This window comes from Panthera leo, chromosome B3 (assembly GCF_018350215.1).
Source record: "Panthera leo isolate Ple1 chromosome B3, P.leo_Ple1_pat1.1, whole genome shotgun sequence".
NCBI classification, from domain to species: Eukaryota; Metazoa; Chordata; class Mammalia; order Carnivora; family Felidae; genus Panthera; species Panthera leo.
In genome coordinates this window covers 132,695,590-132,715,671 of record NC_056684.1, presented here as the reverse complement: position 1 = coordinate 132,715,671, position 20,082 = coordinate 132,695,590, and the positions used below count along the sequence as shown (strand labels likewise).

General features: G+C 40.8%; 1 protein-coding gene across 14 annotated transcripts in view; it reads left to right on the top strand.

The window, feature by feature from the left end:
* The window catches only part of EFCAB11 (EF-hand calcium binding domain 11), a 156,385-nt gene that overhangs the window by 2,951 nt on the left and 133,352 nt on the right, over window positions 1-20,082 (top strand). For all 14 annotated transcript variants that reach the window (XM_042944058.1, XM_042944061.1, XM_042944054.1 and 11 more), the window contains exon 3: window positions 2,629-2,674. In XM_042944058.1, the coding sequence (XP_042799992.1) occupies window positions 2,629-2,674 (46 nt within the window). The remainder of the gene's footprint in view (window positions 1-2,628; window positions 2,675-20,082) is intronic.

The window sequence follows — 20,082 nt, the reverse complement described above, 5'->3', positions numbered from 1 at the left end:
TGAGGAATTGAATGACAAGTGCAGTGATGTGCTCACATACATATATATGTACACTTCATGAGATTTAACAGATTTTTACTTGTATTTTCATGCCTGGTTGAGGTTTGGTGGTTTTGTTGTTTTGTTTTGTTTTTAAGAGTAGTTGAGAAGGTGGGAGAAGGATAGGGGGAAGGAGAGAGAGAAATTCAAGCAGAGTCCATACCCAGGGTGGAGCACAATGGGGGGCTCAAACCCAGGACTCTTAGATCATGACCTGAGCCGAAATCAAGAGGTGGACACTCAACCCACTGAGCCACCCAGGTGCCCCTTGGCTTTTATTTTTTAATCAAATGTCTTTTGACTGCAAATGACTAAGCAGTAAAGTGATAGCAAGTCACCGGTACACCTGTCAATCATTTGTATGTGTCAATCGTTTTGTTAAATGACAATGTGCACCCTCTGTGAAATGTAGCAGATTTTTACTTTTATAGTGGGTTGAGGTTTGGGGTTTAATTTTATTTAATTTTAAAGATCTTATTTTTAAGTAGTCCCTACATCCGACATTGGGCTTGAACTCACAACCTTGAGATCAAGAGCCACACACTCCTGACTGAGCCAGCTAGGCACCCCTAGGGTTTTATTTTTGAATATTGCTTTTGAGCAAATGAAATATTTATTGAATGCATGGAATGTAATAAATCATTTATACACTCACGGCAGTTGTTTACACAATGAAATCTGTTAAGTGTTCCTGTTTAATAAAATGAACACTTGCTAGTTGCTGGAGATATAAAGACGAATAAAATATAGTCCGTGTTGTGAAGCAGTTCACGGTTTAGTGTAAAGAGACTTATAAAACTCTGTGATAAATACTGAGATGGAGAAGAACAGAAAGGACCCAAAGTGAAAGGGACAAGGAAGAGGGTCTTGAAATCCTAGTGTAAAGTAGGAGTCTAGGCGTCACTTAGACTGGAAGAGCTAGCTAGACTCTTCTGATATGAGGTGTCCAGAAGCACTTTGTGGTGTTGGGAGATGATCTGCCCTGATGACTTGATGTGGTTGGTGGTTAAGAGAGGGGTGTGAAACCAGGACTATAGCAATAGTGATGCCACCAAGTAGGAAAATTAAGGAGTAGGCTTAGAGGAAAGTCAATGACTTCAATTGGGGGCACATTAAGTTTGAGGAGGCTCTGAGCATCCTAAGTGAATTCACTCATTAAATATTATGCTGGTGTTGAGGTTATGGTGGTAAAGATCGGCTCTCAGATTGTGCCACCACTTGTAAATGTAGGAGTCTGGAACTGGGTGAGGAATTGAGAGGTAAGGGCTGGAGACAGTTTGTGGACTCCTCAGTTTACAGGTGCTAGATCATGAGCCTGGGTGGCATTGCCCCAAAACAGTGTTACACAGCGTGAAAGGCAGTGGACCACTGGGGGTACCGACAGTTAAGGGTAGGGAGGGGCAGGAGGAACCAGGAAAGTGCAGGGCATGGAATCCAAGGTAGAGAAACTATGTCAGGTATTGCCAACTTTCTCATTCCATAATGTTTATAATGCCCTTGTAACAGTAAAGGGAAGTGCTTATATTTTAATAATATAGCGAAAACAGTTTCCTGACACTTATATAGGGTATGTTCTGAAACATGTTTAAAAAGCCATAGGAAAAGAAAAATGCAGACTAGGCCAAATGTTAATAGTGGTTCTCATTGGACGGCTGTTTTTAAAAATGTTCTTCATGGGGCGCCTGGGTGGCTTGGTCGGTTAAACGTCCGACTTCGGCTCAGGTCATGATCTCGCGGTCCGTGAGTTCGAGCCCCGCGTCGGGCTCTGTGCTGACAGCTCAGAGCCTGGAGCCCGTTTCAGATTCTGTGTCTCCCTCTCTCTCTGCCCCTCCCCTGTTCATGCTCTGTCTCTCTCTGTCTCAAAAATAAATAAACGTTAAAAAAAAATTAAAAAAAAAAATGTTCTTCATAAAAAAAAAATGAATAAATAAAATAAAAAAAAATGTTCTTCATGATCTTATATATTTTTTGTGGTTTCTACATATTACTTTCATAATCAGGAAAAAAAGAGGTAAAAAACAAAGCCATAGAGCTCATTGCAACAATTGCTTGTATTTGTCTAAAATTGAAAAGTTAGCTTTTAGGTCATGTGACAGCCAAGTTGATGGTATATGCTTCAACTATGTTGGTCAATGGAATAGTATTGGGGCCATTAGGGTCTGTAGCAGATTAGCATATTGTGTCATATAGATATATAGATATTTCTTGCTTTAATGCCACTTAATTTTTTATTGATTTTTTTTAAAGATTTTTTTCTTAAATTCCAGTTCGTTAACATAGAGTGTAATATTAGTTTCAAGTGTACAATATAGTGATTTAACACTTCCCTACAACACCCGGTGCTCATCACAAGTGCCCTCCTTAATCCCCAATCACCTGTTTCACCCATACCCCCCCCCAACCCTAGATACAGATGGAATAATAAAATTTCTATTACAGCTGTCTTGTCCTGTGATATTAGTTGTCTGCTAGACTCAACACAGTTTGTTTCTCATAAAATATAATCCTTCTCCACACCCCAGGAATTAAGAACTCCCACTGTGAAAACATTTGATGAAATTATATGTGCTTTTCTTTCTTCTTTTCTAGATAGAAGCTGATTCTGTGATGTCTTCAGTAAATCCAAACACTTCTGGTAATATGAAAGTTAATATTAATTTTTAGACTTCATAAAATCAAAATTAACAAAAATAGAGACTATAAAGCACATCTTTGTCTTGTTCTGTTTCAAAGAAAGATTTTGGTTCTTTAATGTATTCATAAGTGTAATAGGATGTTTATTGTAGGGAAGTTTGAAACCATTGAAAAGCATAAAGAAAAAAATGTTGCTTGTAATGTGAACATCCAACTGTTGATCAGTATTTTCTGACTTAGATGAGCAGAAGTGGCACTTTACTGAAATGGAAAGACTTGAGAAGGTTTGGGGTTGGGGGAGAGCCAGAGTTCACGTCTGAAAATGCTACGTTTGAGAAATTTCAATCTGTGATATCCGGGCATTCAGGCTGCGTGAATACGGAATTCAGAGGAAAGCTGTGGGCTGGAGAAATAAATTTGGGAGCCGTTCGCATGTAGATGGTGTTTGAAGCCCTGGGGATGGATGAGATGACCTAGCAAGACAGAGTGGAAGGAGAACCTTCAGGAACCGCAATCATTTGAAGTCAGGGAGAGAGTTAGGAAATGGCAGAGGAAGTTAAAGGTGGGGAGGGGCGGGAGGAAAGTCAAAGGTATCTGGTCCAAAACAAGGAGAAGGGGATTATTTCCAGGAAGAGGGTGTGGTCAACACCTTGGAAAGGTCAGGTAGGTAGTAACTGAAGTGTCCCTTGGAGTTGGCTACCTGCAAGACCGGTTTCGGTACCTGGTGACGGCAGAGGCCAGGCTGGAGTGGTCAAAGGCAAACCAAACCTTGAGAAAGTGTGACAGTGTAAGTAGAAGTCTTTCAGTAAGTCCAGAGTGCCTGGGGATCAGGAGTGGTTTTTTTTGTTTTTTGTTTTTGGTTTTTTGCACATGAAGATGTTTCTGAGCTTAGCAGAATGCTCTAGTGAAGAGGGAAAAGGAAGATGAGACAGAGGAGTACCTGTTGTTTTGGAGATAGGGGCCAGAACATGTTGGATTGGCTTTTTAAAAATTACCTTTTTGGGGAAATAATTTAACGCTTACAAAAAACTGCAAAATAAAAATAACACCGAGAGCTGTATACTCTTTACCTCGATGCACTTACTGTTGACATTTTAACCCTTTGGCCCTTTCTACCACTATGCCCTCCTCTCACTGCTCTGAACCTAAAACCACAGGACACTTACCGTAAACTTAGACCGATACTATATTTTTGTCTCATTTACTGTTTATATTCCGGTACTGTCATTTGATCTGATAATGTCCTTAAACACATCATCCCTCATCTAATACAGGAATTAGTCTTGGGTGCCATGTCTCTTTAGACTCCTTTCATCTGGAACATTTCTGTAGACTTTTTTTTTTCTTGGCTTTTTATAACATGGAAATTTTGAGGAACTAGCCCAGCCCTCACTATTAGTTTTTTTTTTTCAATATATGAAGTTTATTGTCAAATTGGTTTCCATACAACACCCAGTGCTCACCCCAAAAGGTGCCCTCCTCAATACCCGTCACCCACCCTCTCCTCCCCCCACCCCCCATCAACCCTCAGTTTGTTCTCAGTTTTTAAGAGTCTCTTATGCTTTGGCTCTCTCCCACTCTAACCTCTTTTTTTTTTTTCTTACCCTCCCCCATGGGTTTCTGTTAAGTTTCTCAGGATCCACATAAGAGTGAAACCATATGGTATCCGCCTTTCTCTGTATGGCTTATTTCACTTAGCATAACACTCTCCAGTTCCATCCACGTTGCTACAAAGGGCCATATTTCATGCTTTCTCATTGCCATGTAGTACTCCATTGTGTATATAAACCACAATTTCTTTATCCGTTCATCAGGTGATGGACATTTAGGCTCTTTCCATAATTTGGCTATTGTTGAGAGTGCTGCTATAAACATTGGGGTACAAGTGCCCCTCTGCATCAGTACTCCTGTATCCCTTGGGTAAATTCCTAGCAGTGCTATTGCTGGGTCATAGGGTAGGTCTATAATTTTCTGAGGAACCTCCACACTGCTTTCCAGAGCGGCTGCACCAATTTGCATTCCCACCAACAGTGCAAGAAGGTTCCCGTTTCTCCACATGTTCTCCAGCATCTATAGTCTCCTGATTTGTTCATTTTGGCCACTCTGACTGGTGTGAGATGATATCTGAGTGTGGTTTTGATTTGTATTTCCCTGATGAGGAGCGACGTTGAGCATCTTTTCATGTGCCTGTTGGCCATCCGGATGTCTTCTTTAGAGAAGTGTCTATTCATGTTTTCTGCCCATTTCTTCACTGGATTATTTGTTTTATGGGTGTGGAGTTTGGTGAGCTCTTTATAGATTTTGGATACTAGCCCTTTGTCTGATATGTCATTTGCAAATATCTTTCTTTTCCCATTCCATTGGTTGCCTTTTAGTTTTGTTGGTTGTTTGCTGTGCAGAAGCTTTTTATCTTCATAAGGTCCCAGTAGTTCATTTTTGCTTTTAATTCCCTTGCCTTTGGGGATGTGTCAAGTAAGAAATTGCTACGGCTGAGGTCAGAGAGGTCTTTTCCTGCTTTCTCCTCTAGGGTTTTGATGGTTTCCTGTCTCACATTCAGGCCCCTTATCCATTTTGAGTTTATTTTTGTGAATGGTGTGAGAAAGTGGTCTAGTTTCAATCTTCTGCATGTTGCTGTCCAGTTCTCCCAGCACCATTTGTTAAAGAGACTGTCTTTTTTCCACTGGATGTTCTTTCCTGCTTTGTCAAAGAGGAGTTGGCCATATGTTTGTGGGTCTAGTTCTGGGGTTTCTGTTTTATTCCATTGGTCTATGTGTCTGTTTTTGTGCCAATACCATGCTGTCTTGATGATGACAGCTTTGTAGTAGAGGCTAAAGTCTGGGATTGTGATGCCTCCTGCTTTGGTCTTCTTCTTCAAAATTACTTTGGCTATTCGGGGCCTGTTGTGGTTCCATATGAATTTTAGGATTGCTTGTTCTAGTTTCGAGAAGAATGCTGGTGCAATTTTGATTGGGATTGCATTGAATGTGTAGATAGCTTTGGGTAGTATTGACATTTTAACAATATTTATTCTTCCAATCCATGAGCACGGAATGTTTTTCCATTTCTTTATATCTTCTTCAATTTTCTTCATAAGCTTTCTATAGTTTTCAGCATACAGATCTTTTACATCTTTGGTTAGATTTATTCCTAGGTATTTTATGCTTCTTGGTGCAATTGTGAATGGGATCAGTTTCTTTATTTGTCTTTCTGTTGCTTAATTATTAGTGTATAAGAATGCAACTGATTTCTGTACATTGATTTTGTATCCTGCCACTTTGCTAAATTCATGTATCAGTTCTAGCAGACTTCTGGTGGAGTCTATTGGATTTTCCATGTATAATATCATGTCATCTGCAAAAAGTGAAAACTTAACTTCATCTTAGCCAATTTTGATGCCTTTGATTTCCTTTTGTTGTCTGATTGCTGATGCTAGAACTTCCAACACTATGTTAAACAACAGCGGTGAGAGTGGACATCCCTGTCTTGCTCCTGATATCAGGGAAAAAGCTCAGTTTTTCCCCATTGAGGATGATGTTAGCTGTGGGCTTTTCATAAATGGCTTTTATGATTTTTAAGTATGTTCCTTCTATCCCGACTTTCTCGAGGGTTTTTATTAAGAAAGGTTGCTGAATTTTGTCAAAGGCCTTCACTATTAGATTTTTAAGAATGGTCCTTGTTTTGTGTTTGCCTGATGTTGGGGTTAAGCATTCTGAGCCAGAATACCATTTAGGTGGCCTGTCCCTCGTTGGGGGCCACGTCTGGAGGCCCACAATGACCATCTGTCTCTCATAGATGGTATTAATTTTTGCCACTAGGGAAGATGTTGTCCAGTTTCTCCAATGTATTCTGTTTATCTTTTCTTCCCTTGCAACTAACAAGCGGTGTGTGGAGAGACACATTGAAGACATTGCAAATATTTTCCTTCTCATCAAAATTTGCCCCTAGATTTGGTAACTGTTCATGATTCTCGTCTGACCCAGTTTTTGTCATAACAGTTGCAAAATAAGGATTTTCTAATCCTAGTGCTTCAGTTAAACCTTGGCTATAAGCAGGAGACCTCTCTTCTTCTTGATCAATCCATCTGTTTATTATCAGCACAGACTCATGAATTGCATGTTTTTTAATGATTTATACTCCATTAATTATCATTAATTATTTTAGTTTTCAGCTTGTCACAGACTTGGGCATTGAATGCCTCCTCATTCCTTTTGACCTGTGTCCTTTTGACCAGTTTGGCTCCTGTGTCCTTTTGACCAGTTTGGCTTTTTCTTTCTTTGAACAAATCTTTTTATTTATAAATGGTAGATTTACAAAAGAGTTTACTGGATTCTTTTTTTGTATGCAAGGTTCAGTACCCCATATGGACCATGACTCTTAGAACAATATTATTGCTAGGAGAACGTGTTTTTGACAAACTCCCTAACTTGATAGAATTTCCCTTTTAATTTCACGTAAAAATTTTTGCACACTCAAAATGCTCAAATATTGTGTCTGTAATGTTCAATTCATTGTAACTTCTTTTTTTAAAAGGAGTTTATTTATTTATTTTGAGGGCAAGAGAGAGAATGGGGGCATGAGCGAGCAGGGGAGGGGCAAAGAGAGAGGGAGAGAATCCCAAGCAGGCTCCACACCCAGCCCAGTTCAGAGCCTGGCTTGGGGGTCGATCCCACAACCGTGAGACTATGACCTGAACCAAAATCAAAAGTCAGATGCTCAACTGACTGAGCCACCCAGGCGCCCCAGTTGTAACTTTTTTTTTTAACATTTATTTATTTTTGAGAGACAGAGAGCACAAGTGGGGGAGGGGCAGAGAGAGAGATTGAGAGAGAGAGAGAGAGAGAGAGAGAGAGGCACAGAATCTGAAGCAGGCTTCAGACTCTGAGCTGTCAGCACAGAGTGCAATGCAGGGCTTGAACTCATGAACTGTGAGATCATGACCTGAGATGAAGTCGGATGCTTAACTGACTTAGCCACCCAGGTGCCCCTGTAACTTCTTCATGATGCCTTCCCTACATATTTTCCTCTGGATTGCTATATGAATTTTTGAATCTAAACTGATTTCTGTCTTCTGGCAGAAGAATTTCCCACATTTTTTGCATTGGTAGCATTTCTCCCTATTAGCAGTCCCCTAAATAGTGAGTGATTTTCTCGATTCTGCCTGGGTGAAGGTCTTCCCCACATGTTACATATATAGCGCTTCTCCATTTTGCAACTTTTCTGATAAAGCCAGTGATATTGCTGCTGAAGGCAGTCAGATCATTCATTATTTTCATAGACTTTCTTCCTAATGTGTGTTCTCTGAATTAAGGATTTGCCTTTACACAGAAGGTTTTCTTTCCCCAGCCATTCTTTGATGTAGAAAGAGGCGTCCTTCTGGAAGAAAAATTTACCATGTTCTTTTTTTTTTTTTTTTTTTTAATTTTTTAACGTTTAGTTATTTTGAGAGAGAGAGAGAGAGAAATTACATAAGCAGGGGAGGGGCAGAAAGAGAGAAGGAGAGAGAGAATCCCAAGCAAGCTCCAGAGAGAGAGGGAGGCACAGAATCTGAAGTAGGCTCCAGGCTCTGAGCTGTCAGCACAGAGCCTGATGTGGGGCTCGAACCCACAAACCGTGAGATCATGACCTGAGCCGAAATCAAGAATCAGATGTTTAACCAACTGAGCCACTGAGGTACCCCAAGACTTCCCATGTTCTTTACAGCTGGAGTGAATTGTCTAATGTAGAGCCAAAATTGACTTCTGACAGAACTTTTCCCCATATTCAATATCAGAAGATTCCCCCCCATATGTATTATCTCATGTTTAACAAGATCTGACTTCATAAAAAGCTTTCCTTGTCTATGTTACATTCATGTGATATGAATATCTCTCCTGTATGGATAATTTGAAGGGTAAATTATCCTTCATATCCTTCATATCCTTCATATCCTTCATATCCTTCAATTATCCTAAATGAAGGCAGGTTTTCTACCTTCATTACCTTCTAAAGGTTTCTCGTGTGTGCATATACTCTGATACAAAGTGAGGACTGATTCATTGTGTGTGTGTGTGTGTTTCCTTGACGTTTGAGAGAGGTTTGACTTTGACTTGTGGCTGAAGATATGTTCGTGAAAGTTACAAAATTTCCTTTATGAATTCTCTAATTTTTGAGTTCTGACTTCAGGCAGAAATATTTCTCACCTTTGTTGCAGTCACAGAGCTTCCACTTGAAACTAGTTCTGATGGCCACTGGAGCTTTATGCTTTGGAAAAGAGTTTCTTTCCATTAACTATGTTCGCATGGTCTCTTCCAGGCCTGAGCTGTCTCATATATAATGAAGAGTACCTGGATATGGAACATTTTCTCAAACTCCTTATGGCCCAAGGATTGCTTCAAAACTGTAATATTTCAGTAGTGAACACAGTCTTCCCTATGAGGCCTTTCTGACTTTAACGATACACTCCTGCCCCTCTATGCATTTTCTTGCATTTAATATCAAGGATGTTACATCTGTTCTCACATCCACTTCTCAGTCAGTTCATGAGGATGCTGCTTTTCACAGTGTCTTTTCCTAATAATTAACTTTAAGATATATTTCAGGGGCGTGTGGGTGGCTCAGTCGGTTGGGCGTCTGACTTCATCTCGGGCCATGATCTCACGGTTTGTGGGTTCAAGCCCTGCGTCGGGGTCTTTGCTGATGGCTCAGAGCCTGGAGCCTGCTTCGGATTCTGTGTCTCCCTCTCTCTCTGCCTCTCCCCCGCTTATGCTCTGTCTCTCTCACTCTCAAAAATGAATAAATGTTAAAAAAATTTTTTTAAAAAGATAAATTTCAAAAGGTCACAAAGTAATCTAGCCATCTGAGAAATTCAGGGGAAGGTCTGGGGCGGGGGGAAGAGATCAAAGTGCAGATGTTTAGCACCTGGCTCCAAAATTAGTGTGAAGGGACCCTCCTCAGTCTACAGATTTCCAGTCTTTTCCCTTCATCTTCTTTTTTCTTTCTTTTTTTTTTTCTCTTTTTCTCCCCCAGTTCCTCTCCTGGTCTTGGTATCAATGGCAAATGAACCTTCTCAGAGCATCATATCCTTCTCGTTTAAAGGAAATAGACTTAAAGTCAGGGTGCTACCTTTCCAACTAGCTTTAATTCATGTTTATTTGAAAGGGAGACTCAAAACCACAAATACTCAAAAGAAAGAATAAAGTCATCCTAGCAAGAAATCACTGCTGAACTCTGATTGCTGCTAACATAACTTCTTTTTCTGTTAGAACTCTTCACAACTGAACAAATTTCAGGCCATCAGCTCCATCTTTTGTCCCTTTCCATACATGAGTCACCTTTTACATGTTATTTTTCTTGCAGGAAGAGGGTTTATGCACAGATGAAATGTTCTGTCAGCTATATTATCTCTCTCTTTCATGTTTTGATCTTGAAAAAGAACTGAAATGTGGCCTTGGCTTTCTGGGAGCTATTTATTCAGGTAATCAATTTTTCCATAGTCCTTCTTGGTAGCCTTGACCTGGGAATTCTCCAGCTAGCTATGGCTCTTTTTTACATCCAGACAAGGTCATGCCACGTCTCTAGCGTGCCACCCTAAAGGATTTTCTGTTCAGGCTCCAGTTCCTAGGTGAGGAAGACCCAGCTTCCTGGGTGAGGTCCATACGCACATCCTGGATTGACCCTGACTCAGCCGAGTCTTGACTATGCACACACTTTAGTACCTAAACCTGGGTGCCCGGGCCCTATTTTCCAGGAGCTTCTGGTCTAACAGGTGGGTCGTTTCTGTAGATTTTCCTTGTTAAAATTAAGAAGAATGAAAAGTTAAGTCAAAACCTTTAGAAGTTAGAGTAGATCGTCTCCAGAAAAGTCACACTGGGAGAGTCTGAAGACAGCCAGAATAAGTAGCAAGAAGGCATTTTAATGCCTGTAACCTAACAAGCAAGTATCCGTCAGCAAAAACTGTTTAGGCGGCAGGAATAAGAAATTATGTTAGTGGGAGACCAAAAAAAAAAAAAGTCTCTTGTTTAAGAAGCAACAGATTACTGTTGGGGTGGTTCTAATGTATACTAAAGCTACCTATTTTAAAGGGTTGTATTTTGTTGCAGTGCTCACTCTCTGGGATACATTTCATACTTTCTCTAAGTATGGAGCACAAAAGGTTGCAACTAGAAGAGACCTAAAAAACTGTTATTTGTTACCTTTTCTTAAAAAAGAGGAAATTAAGGGGGGGTGCCTGGGTAGCTCGGTTGGTTGAGGGTCCTAATTGGGCTCAGGTCATGATCTCACAGTCCGTGAGTTCAAGCCCCACGTTGGGCTCTGTGCTGACAGCTCCGAGCCTGGAGCCTGCTTCGAATTCTGTGTCTCCCTCTCTCTGGGCCCCTCCCCTGCTGGAGCTCTGTCTCTGTCTGTCTGTCTGTCTCTCTCTCTCAAAAGTAAATAAACATCAAAAAAAATTTTTTAATGAGATTAGGCTCTAGAGAGGAATAATAAAATATCTCGATCCTGGCATTTGATGGTTCTTTATTTGCAAAATACTTCTACATGTGTTGTAATATTTATTATAGATAATAATTACAGCTATGATTTTCTGAATGCTTACCATGTGCAGACTTGTGATTGAGTGCTAGGCGCGAATTGTTAAATTTAATACAACTCTATGATACCAAGATTAACCTCATTTTATAAGTTAAAAAAAAATACCAGTGCTCAGAGAGGTTAAGTATGCATAGTGTAGCTATCTAAGTAACAGACCACAGCAGTCTGATCTCCAAACTTACCCTCTCAAACATTGGCTAAACCCTTGATTTTAATGGTGCCATGGGTCATATTAGTCATTAGACAGAGTTGAGGACAGTGTTCATCCCCCAGGAACTTAATCAACAAGTTGAAGTCAGGAGTGGATCAGTATACAGAAGGTTCTGTGCCATTGTTGGAGGTTGATAACAGATTTGGTTCCGAGCTACCTAATGTCCAGAACAAATAGGGAATGACAATCCAGTGATCATCGTCCATACAATAGAAACTTCTTATCTAGAGAGAGTTTTCCCTGGTACAGTATATTTCTTTCACAATGTCACATGGAAGAGAGACTGATGAATGGACATTGATGTTCCACAAACTGTTCGGTAAATACACTGGTGAATTTTGTAAGGCTGTTCCTTAAACTTTCTTCCTTGTAGGCCAGTGGTTTAATGCAAACACATCTGAATGGCTCAGCACGAAGGGCAAAGAAAGACCACGTGTGATATCAGATGATTTGACTTCATTGTATGACAAATTGTTGAGCATTTTATATGAATAACAAAAAATAAGATTTATAGAGCTTTTGCTTACTATGCCAAATGCTGTGAATAAGAACTACATGAACACTGCCCCCACTGAATCCTTACACAGCTGTCTGTATGTGTTTATCCCGGATCCATATAAAATATGCCTATGGAAAAAAACAAAGTACATCAGAATTTTCTTTTCACAAGGTGATTAGATCGAGCTTTTTTTTTTTCTTTTTGTTTTCTTACTTCCCTCTTAAAACAATGAACATATTTCACTTTCATACTTAAAGAAGAAAAAACCTTCCAGGAACTTACTTTTAACCTTCAACTTAATGGACAAATCAAAGAGACTGATTCAACATAACCGTGATTGTGGACTATTTGACTCAATCGTGCTCTCCATTGTCAGTTCAATTGGAAAATAATTTATGCATGAGCTTAATGGCCAGTTGGCTTGTATACTTTTATTTATCACTATCTCATCTGAATTGTTTGGAGCTCACTAGTTGACTGTGAACTGTATTATTTCCCTAAGTTTAAATGTCCATTTTCTAGTGTTTTAAATTCTACTGTAAACACCTTTTTTTGGTTGTGGATGTTTTCTCGTTTTGGGCTGCTGCCTAACGAACTAAAGCCACGGTATAGTATAGTATTATTTACTGACCTCTTAGTTTTTTCCTGTGATCAGGAAATGCATACACGTCACGCTTAACTTATCTTGAAATCCTAACCATAGGGCCATTTTGTGGTATTGCCCATAGATGTTCACCCCTAAATGAATTTCTCTCATTACTCATTTTAGAGGACGCTGACTACGTTTCACTGCAGGGTAGAAAAAAAGTAGGAGACACAGACACTGGCCTAAGATAGGGAACATAAAAGGGTATTGTCACTTCATTTATGGCCAGATGTCAAATAATTACTATGGACAAGAAAACCTCTAAGAGATTGGAGGAGGGAGATGCGAGGTGAGGGCCAGAACTGGACGGAAAAGGATGGGTGGGATTTGCAAAGGTGGAGAAGCAAAGAAGAGGACATAGTGAAATGAGTGAATGCAGATGCCGGCTCTGCGCTTGGCTCCTGGCTCCTGGTGCTGTCTGTGCTAGGTCAGTGTGGATGCGGAACTCAGCGTGGGTTACTTACCCAGCACACTCTTCGTAAAAACGATGGATGTCATGGGACTGCTGAGGCGTTTGCTAACAGTACAGAGAAGGGCTTTATCCCTCACTCCCCACAGCTAGAAGTGGGAAAGGCCTGGCTGGCGCTGTCTCCTCTGTAAGGGCTCTGTGCAGTCCACTTCTGTGCACTTTCTCTCGCAGACCTTTTTCCCCCAGGGCCCACACTAGCTCGGAGGCGGAGACTTCTCCCAGATCTCTGGTTGTAAGACCCCCCCCCCCTTCCTTGCCTACCCACCCCCAGATTTGCATATCCAGAGCTATCAACTGTCATACTGTTAATAATGAGTCCTAGCATAAATGGATTCTACCCTCCTTGGAATATTTTTACCTCCCACACCAGCAAAGAGTATAGTGCCTACCTATAAATGAGTTGTTGTGTCAGCAGAGTAAGTTACCCTGTTGGAAACTGAGTGTTAAGAAGGGGGATTGAGGCCCACTCTGCCTAGATGGAATAATGAAGCTTTAAATTCCGGAATAAGGTGTCAGGACTTTGCAGTGATAACACTGAGGAAACTGTGCAGGTTTATGAGCAGGAGATATAGGAGATATACATGATAAAAGCAGGAGATAATACATGATAAAAGAAAGTAATGGTTCCAGTCCCTGTTTGACAGAAGTAAGGTTTTATTGGTTCAGATTCCTCTATTATAACCTGTTTTTACTCTTCCTTTTCATGTTCCTCCCAATGATATGGTAAAACTTGACTTCTTCCATTAAAGTAGATTCTTTTCTCTTTATTCCCTTACTCTTATTCAGGAAGCCAGAAGAAAATATCAGTTCTCTGAATTTACTTATCCACCTTAATATGACAGCACACCATTATTTTTCGTTTTCCTTTTCAAATTTTTGTTTAAATTCTAGTTAGTTAACGTACGTGTAATATTAGTTTCAGGGGTAGGATTCAGTGATTTATCACTTACAACACCCAGTGCTCATCGTGTGTGCCCTCCTTAATCCCCATCACCCAGTTAGCCCATCCCCGCCCACCTCCCCGCCAGCATCCCTCAGCTTGTTCTCTGTAGGTAAGAGTCTGTTTTATGGTTTGCTTCTCTCTCTTTATCCCCTAAGAAACAAAACAGGGGATAGCTCACCATTGTTGATGCCACTTTCTCCTTCTGTCCTTACAATCTTTTAAAAAAAATTTTTTTTAATGTTTATTTACTTTTGAGAAAGAGACAGAAAGAGCATGCATGGGGGAGGGGCAGAGAGAGAGGGAGACGCAGAATCCGAAGCAGGCTCCAGGCTCCAGGCTCCGAGGTGTCAGCACAGAGCCTGATGCGGGGCTCGAACCCACAAACTGTGAAATCAAGACCTGAGCTGAAGTTGGTCATTCAACCAACTGAGCCACCCAGGTGCCCCTGTCCTTATAATCTTTTTATGGGAACATATTGTGTCCCTTCTTTTCCTTCATGGCCTCTGGAAGTCACAATCTGAATTTTATTTCTCAAGGTAGAGAAGGCTTGCCTTACACCTTTTAAAAAGCCACTTTATCTTTTTAAAAGCTCATTTTTAGGCATTTTCAAGCCCCAGAAAAATTAATATATGGCACAATGAACATGAACCCTCCTTTTTATACTAAATCTAGGAGCAGACCTACCGTCTAAATAACTTGACATTTTTATTGTTTTCTCCTTCACTCTCCTCAGGTTTATTGCAGTTTCTAATTTAAGCTCACTGTGATAGCCAGAAACTAGATGCCTTCATTTTCAAGAGGATTTCTCTGTGTGCCCTGAAGCATAGGGTCAGTGGTCTTTTGAACCTCAAAAATATATACATAATGAAACTTTCAAGGAAAAATTTATATAGTTTTAGAATATATCCACCCCTATGATAAAAGATGATTATTCTCCTAGGAAACTACTTAAAAAGGTAGAAAAGATAGACATTCCTAGCCTTCCTCTCTCTATGACATATCTATATCACAAGTAGTAAATAGCTTGCAAAGTAAAATATATGTGTTTGTTATAGAACACAAAGAGTCCGTTTTGCTAAGAGGAGTTTATAAAATGAAAGGACGTGTTTTCCATTGGTAAGGAAAATGCATAGACTTGCAGAGCCTAGAAGGATCTGTAAAGGTCACTGGTGTCAGTGGTCTTTAAGTCATGGTCCTTAATCCTGGGTCCTGTGGGGACACTTCCACAGACACTGCTAGACAGGGAATGGTGGAGGGGCCACCTTGCTCCAGACAAGATAGTTCTGCCTTCATTTCCTCTGCACATCAGGCTTTCTGGTTTACACCTTTCCTACAGCTAAAAACAAAACAAAAAAAAACCCTGCAAACTACCGGTAGAGTCCAACTACCCAGGTGTTTTCTGAACACCTTTTGTAAACAGGGTAATTAGAAGCTCAGATAAACACACAGGTCTATGTGGTTCCTGATGTTGTCACGATCCTAATGCGTAACTGCAGTAAAGCGTATTTAGGTAACCGTTATTAGTGGAACAATGCACATAGGAGACCCAACGTTGTATTTGCAGTTAGAATTTTCTGAACATATGCTTTCACTCCAGGGGCGAACACAGGTAATGCATTTGTCATTGAGCATGAAATCTGAGGGCAATAGAATTATTGCAAGTCTCTGTGAAGCGGTAATCTTAGGTTTGAGTGTTGTGACAGCAGGTGGAGCTAGCAGTAGAAAGTGTATTTCTAGGCCATTTAAAGAGCCAAGATGTAGAAAACTTACGCGAACGTGTTCGCATCTCAGAGCTGCAGGAGTAGCAAACCATTATGCGCTGACTGCGGAAGGTGATTGGGCTGCTACAGTGTGAGAGCCAAGCTGAATGAAAGTTTGTCCTTGTTAGAAAAGGGGCTTGCGTTTGGGTATGTGTTGCCATGGAAGATTAAGATAAGGGCACGGGAGTGGAGGGAGCAGTGGGGATGTGTTTGCATGGTTTAATATTACGTGATGACCCTTATTAAAACATAACGATCTGACTGTAGCCCAGGTCATGATCTGGTGGTTGGTGAGTCTGAGCTCCACATCGGGCTCTGTGCTGGCAGCGTGGAGCCCACTTCGGGTCCCTGGTTTCATCTCTCTCTGCCCCTCCCCTGCTTGCGCTGGCCTGCACGCTCTCTCTGTCTCTCAAAAAAAAATCAACTTAAAAAAAAAAAGGGATCTTGTCCTATGGGGAAAATAGTGTAAAAGAACTTGATTACGTATATAGAGTTATCTGTGTTATTAGATTGTTTTCCTTTTCCAAGTGGGAGTAAACATACAGTTGACACCCACATTTCCTTCTAGGAAAAACTAAAGAACATTTGCTTTTTATCCCACGAGATTATGAAATAAAGACCCTAACTGCTTTATGGCCTCAAATACCAATGGGTTTTCTGAATATGTACTTTAAAAGATATCACTACTCATGTACGCATGTGTGTGTGTGTGTGTGTGTGTGAGAATCACACATAGAACAATGGCATTGTCCTGTTTGTTTCTTATCATTTCCCTAAATCATACACAATGGTAAGTAAAGAGCAAATATTATGCATGCATTTCCTTTCTCTCTGAGTTTCACTTGTTTTTTACTATACCATAGGTATTAATAAGTTGGGGTTTCTAAAAGGATGGTTTATTTTGCTGGCTAGGTGAATAGAAAGTAACCCACTTTTTGGCATTAGTACTACAGACTTAGATCTTTTATTTTTTTAACATTTATTTATTTTTGAGACAGAGAGAGCATGAACAGGGGAGGGTCAGAGAAAGAGGGAGACACAGAATCTGAAACAGGCTCCAAGCTCTGAGCTGTCAGCACGGAGCCCAACACGGGGCTCAAACCCACGAACCGCGAGATCATGACCTGAGCCGAAGTTGTACGCTTAACCGACTGAGCCCCCCAGGCGCCCCAGGAGATCTTTTAAAACACAAATTGTAATGCTCTTTGCTGAAAACTAGAAATAACATTTTCCTATTCGTTTATTTACTTATATAACAAACATGTAATCTATGCCTACTGTGCATCAGGTATCACGCTACACACTAGGGATAAAATTTTAAACCCCATACAGTGCTTTCCCTTAGTGCGTCTCAGGCAGCGTGTGTGTGATCAGATAATTACCATAGGACCTAATAGATTAAAAAATTACCCAACAATTGTGTTATGAACAGAGGGCTGTTGGGTCACAGAAAAGGCACTCAGCTGGGAGAAATCAGGGAAGACTTCAAGGAAGAGGTAATGCATTAATTACCTACAGAAGGAGATGTAAACCATCAGTAGGATAAAAAGGAGAAGCTCATTGCAGGTAATGTGTGTGCCCCGCTCTTGTGAAGGTATGAAAGGACGTGTTGCCTTGGGGAAGCCTCAGGAAGTTTGCGAGGGAGGCTGGAAAGGTGGACCGGGCAGATTGTGAAGGGCTTCGTAGGGCATGGTGTGATCAGTGACTATATTATTCAGGAATTTTAACTAATCTAGATGCTGTCTAACTGATTAACTTCTGGTGTTCATGAAAGTAAAACAGATTTGAAAGTTAACAGATTTGATCCTGTGGGAACATGGCATGACTAGACTTCAGTTTTATCCTCAGTAAGCAGTCTAAATATGTTCTCTGGTCTCACAAGTGATGAGATGAAAACAGAGCCGCGTCACTGCATGTCCTTAGCTGTGACGGGAGAGGCTGCTAATTCTGCACAACACACATTTACTGAGCACGTGGCAGACAGTCTGGGAGGCGCTGGGAGGTGTGCCCTGTTGCCTAGGGTATACGCAGCTGCCTTCTTGACTTGTGCCCGTGGTTCCTCGCCAAAGCATCAAATAGTTGACATGTCTCCCCGTCATCTCTAAATGACTCCTCAGACCTCAGCCTAGGGGTTATTCTTGGTGTCTCCTTCCTTCTGACCCACTACGTCTCACCCCTCATCTTTCCCGAGCTGTGTTGGGAAACTTTCCATTTCCTCTGTTCCCACCGCTAATGGTCTGGCAACCTCTTCTCCGGCCAGTAGGCTCCTGAACTGGTCTCCCCTTTCATTTTGCTTCCTCCCTTCTCCTTTGTTGAGAAAATGGCCTTGAAGGTCCTTAAGAAATTTAAATCACATTATGTCACTTCCCAATCCACACCTTTCATTGACTTCCTATCCTACCCCAAATAAAACCCAAACTATTTCCTGTGCCCTCTGGCCCTGCCTGCCTTACTGAGACCGACCCAGCCCTCTAATACCACATTCCAGCCACAGGGGCCATTTTGTTCTCCCACTTCCCACCGCATGGCCTTGGCACATGCTGTTTCCAGTTGGCACCTTCTCATCATAGATATTATCTTAAATATTCCTAACGCTTAGCCCTCCTTCATCAGAGTCTACTCTGCAGGAGGAGTCCTGTGATCCTTTTATAACTTCCTGTTTTCCCTCTCATTCACATACCACGATTATGATTATGTATACATTTGCAGTTGAGCCTGTATAATCTATAATCACTGTCTCCCCAACTAGACCAGTAACTCCCTTGGAACTGCAATCGTGTGTGTTCTCTTTACCCTCTATTTTCAGAGGTTAACCCCGTGTGGCACACAGCACACAGTGGGTCCTAAAGAGTTGTAAGAAGAGCATTTAAACATAAAGATAGGTTGGCTTTTTAAGTTTCTAAACCTTTAACTACAAATAAGAAAAGCGTGAAAAATACAACTATTTTTTTAGTAAAGTATAATTGACATATAGCATTATATTAGTTTAAGGTATTTAGCATAATGATTCAGTATGTGTATGTGTAGTGAAATGATCTCCACAATAAGTCTAGTTATCACCTGTGACCATACAGAGTTACAAAATTGTTTTTTCTTATGATGAGAACTTTCAAGATCTCTTAGTGACTTTAAAATATGTAATACAAGGGGAGGGGCGCCTGGGTGGCTCAGTCAGTTAAGCATCCTACTTCAGTTCAGGTCATGACCTCATGGTTCATGAGTTCAAGCCCCGTGTGGGGCTCTTTGCTGACAACTCAGAGCCTGGAGCCTGCTTCGGTTTCTGTGTCTCCTCTCTCTCTACCCGCCCCCCCCCCCCCCCGCCCCAGCCACCACTTGTGCTGTGTCTGTCTCTCAAAAATAAACATTAAAAAATATGTAATACAATATTATTGACTATAATCACCATGCTGTGTATTGCATTCCCATGACTTACTTATTTCATAACTGGAAGTTTGTACTTTTTGATTCCTTTCACCCATTTTGCCTACTCCCTTTCTCAGCCCCTCTGATAATTACTGATCTGTTCTCTGTATCTCTCAAGTTTTTTTATGTTAAATGTAATTTATTGTCAAATTAGTTTCCATACAACACTCAGTGCTCATCCCAACAGGTGCCCTCCTCAATGCCCGTCACCCACTTTCGAAACCCTCTCCCCCACCCCCCATCAACCCTCAGTTTGTTCTTAGTATTTAAGAGTCTCTGATGGTTTGCTTCCTTCCCTCTCTGTAACTTTTTTTCCCCCTTCCCCTCCCCCATGGTCTTCTGTGAAGTTTCTCAGGATCCACATATGAGTGAAAACATATGGTATCTTTCTCTGCCTGACTTATTTCACGTAGCATAACTTGTTTTGTTTCTTTAGATTCCATATATAAGTGGAATCATATGTTACTTGTCTCTGCATAATGTCCTCCAGGTCCATCCATGTTGTGGAGAATGGCAAGATCTCATTCATTTTATGACTGAGTAGTATTCCATCGTGTGTGTATATAACCGCATCTTCTTTATCCATTCATCCATCAATGGAAACTTAGGTTGCTTCCATACCTTGGCTAGTGTAAATAATGCTGCAGCGCACATGAGGATACAGATATCTTTTCAAATTAGTGTTTTTGTTTTCTTTGGGTAAATACCCAGAAGAGGAATTGCTGGATCATATGGTAGTTCTATTAATTCTTTGAGGAACTGCCATACTGTTTTCCATAGTGTCTGCACCAATTTACATCCTTACCAACATTGCCCGAGGGTTCCCTTAAGAAGACTATTTTCTATGTTGTTGTTGTTGTTGTTTTTAATAATTGAAACTATTTTAGGAA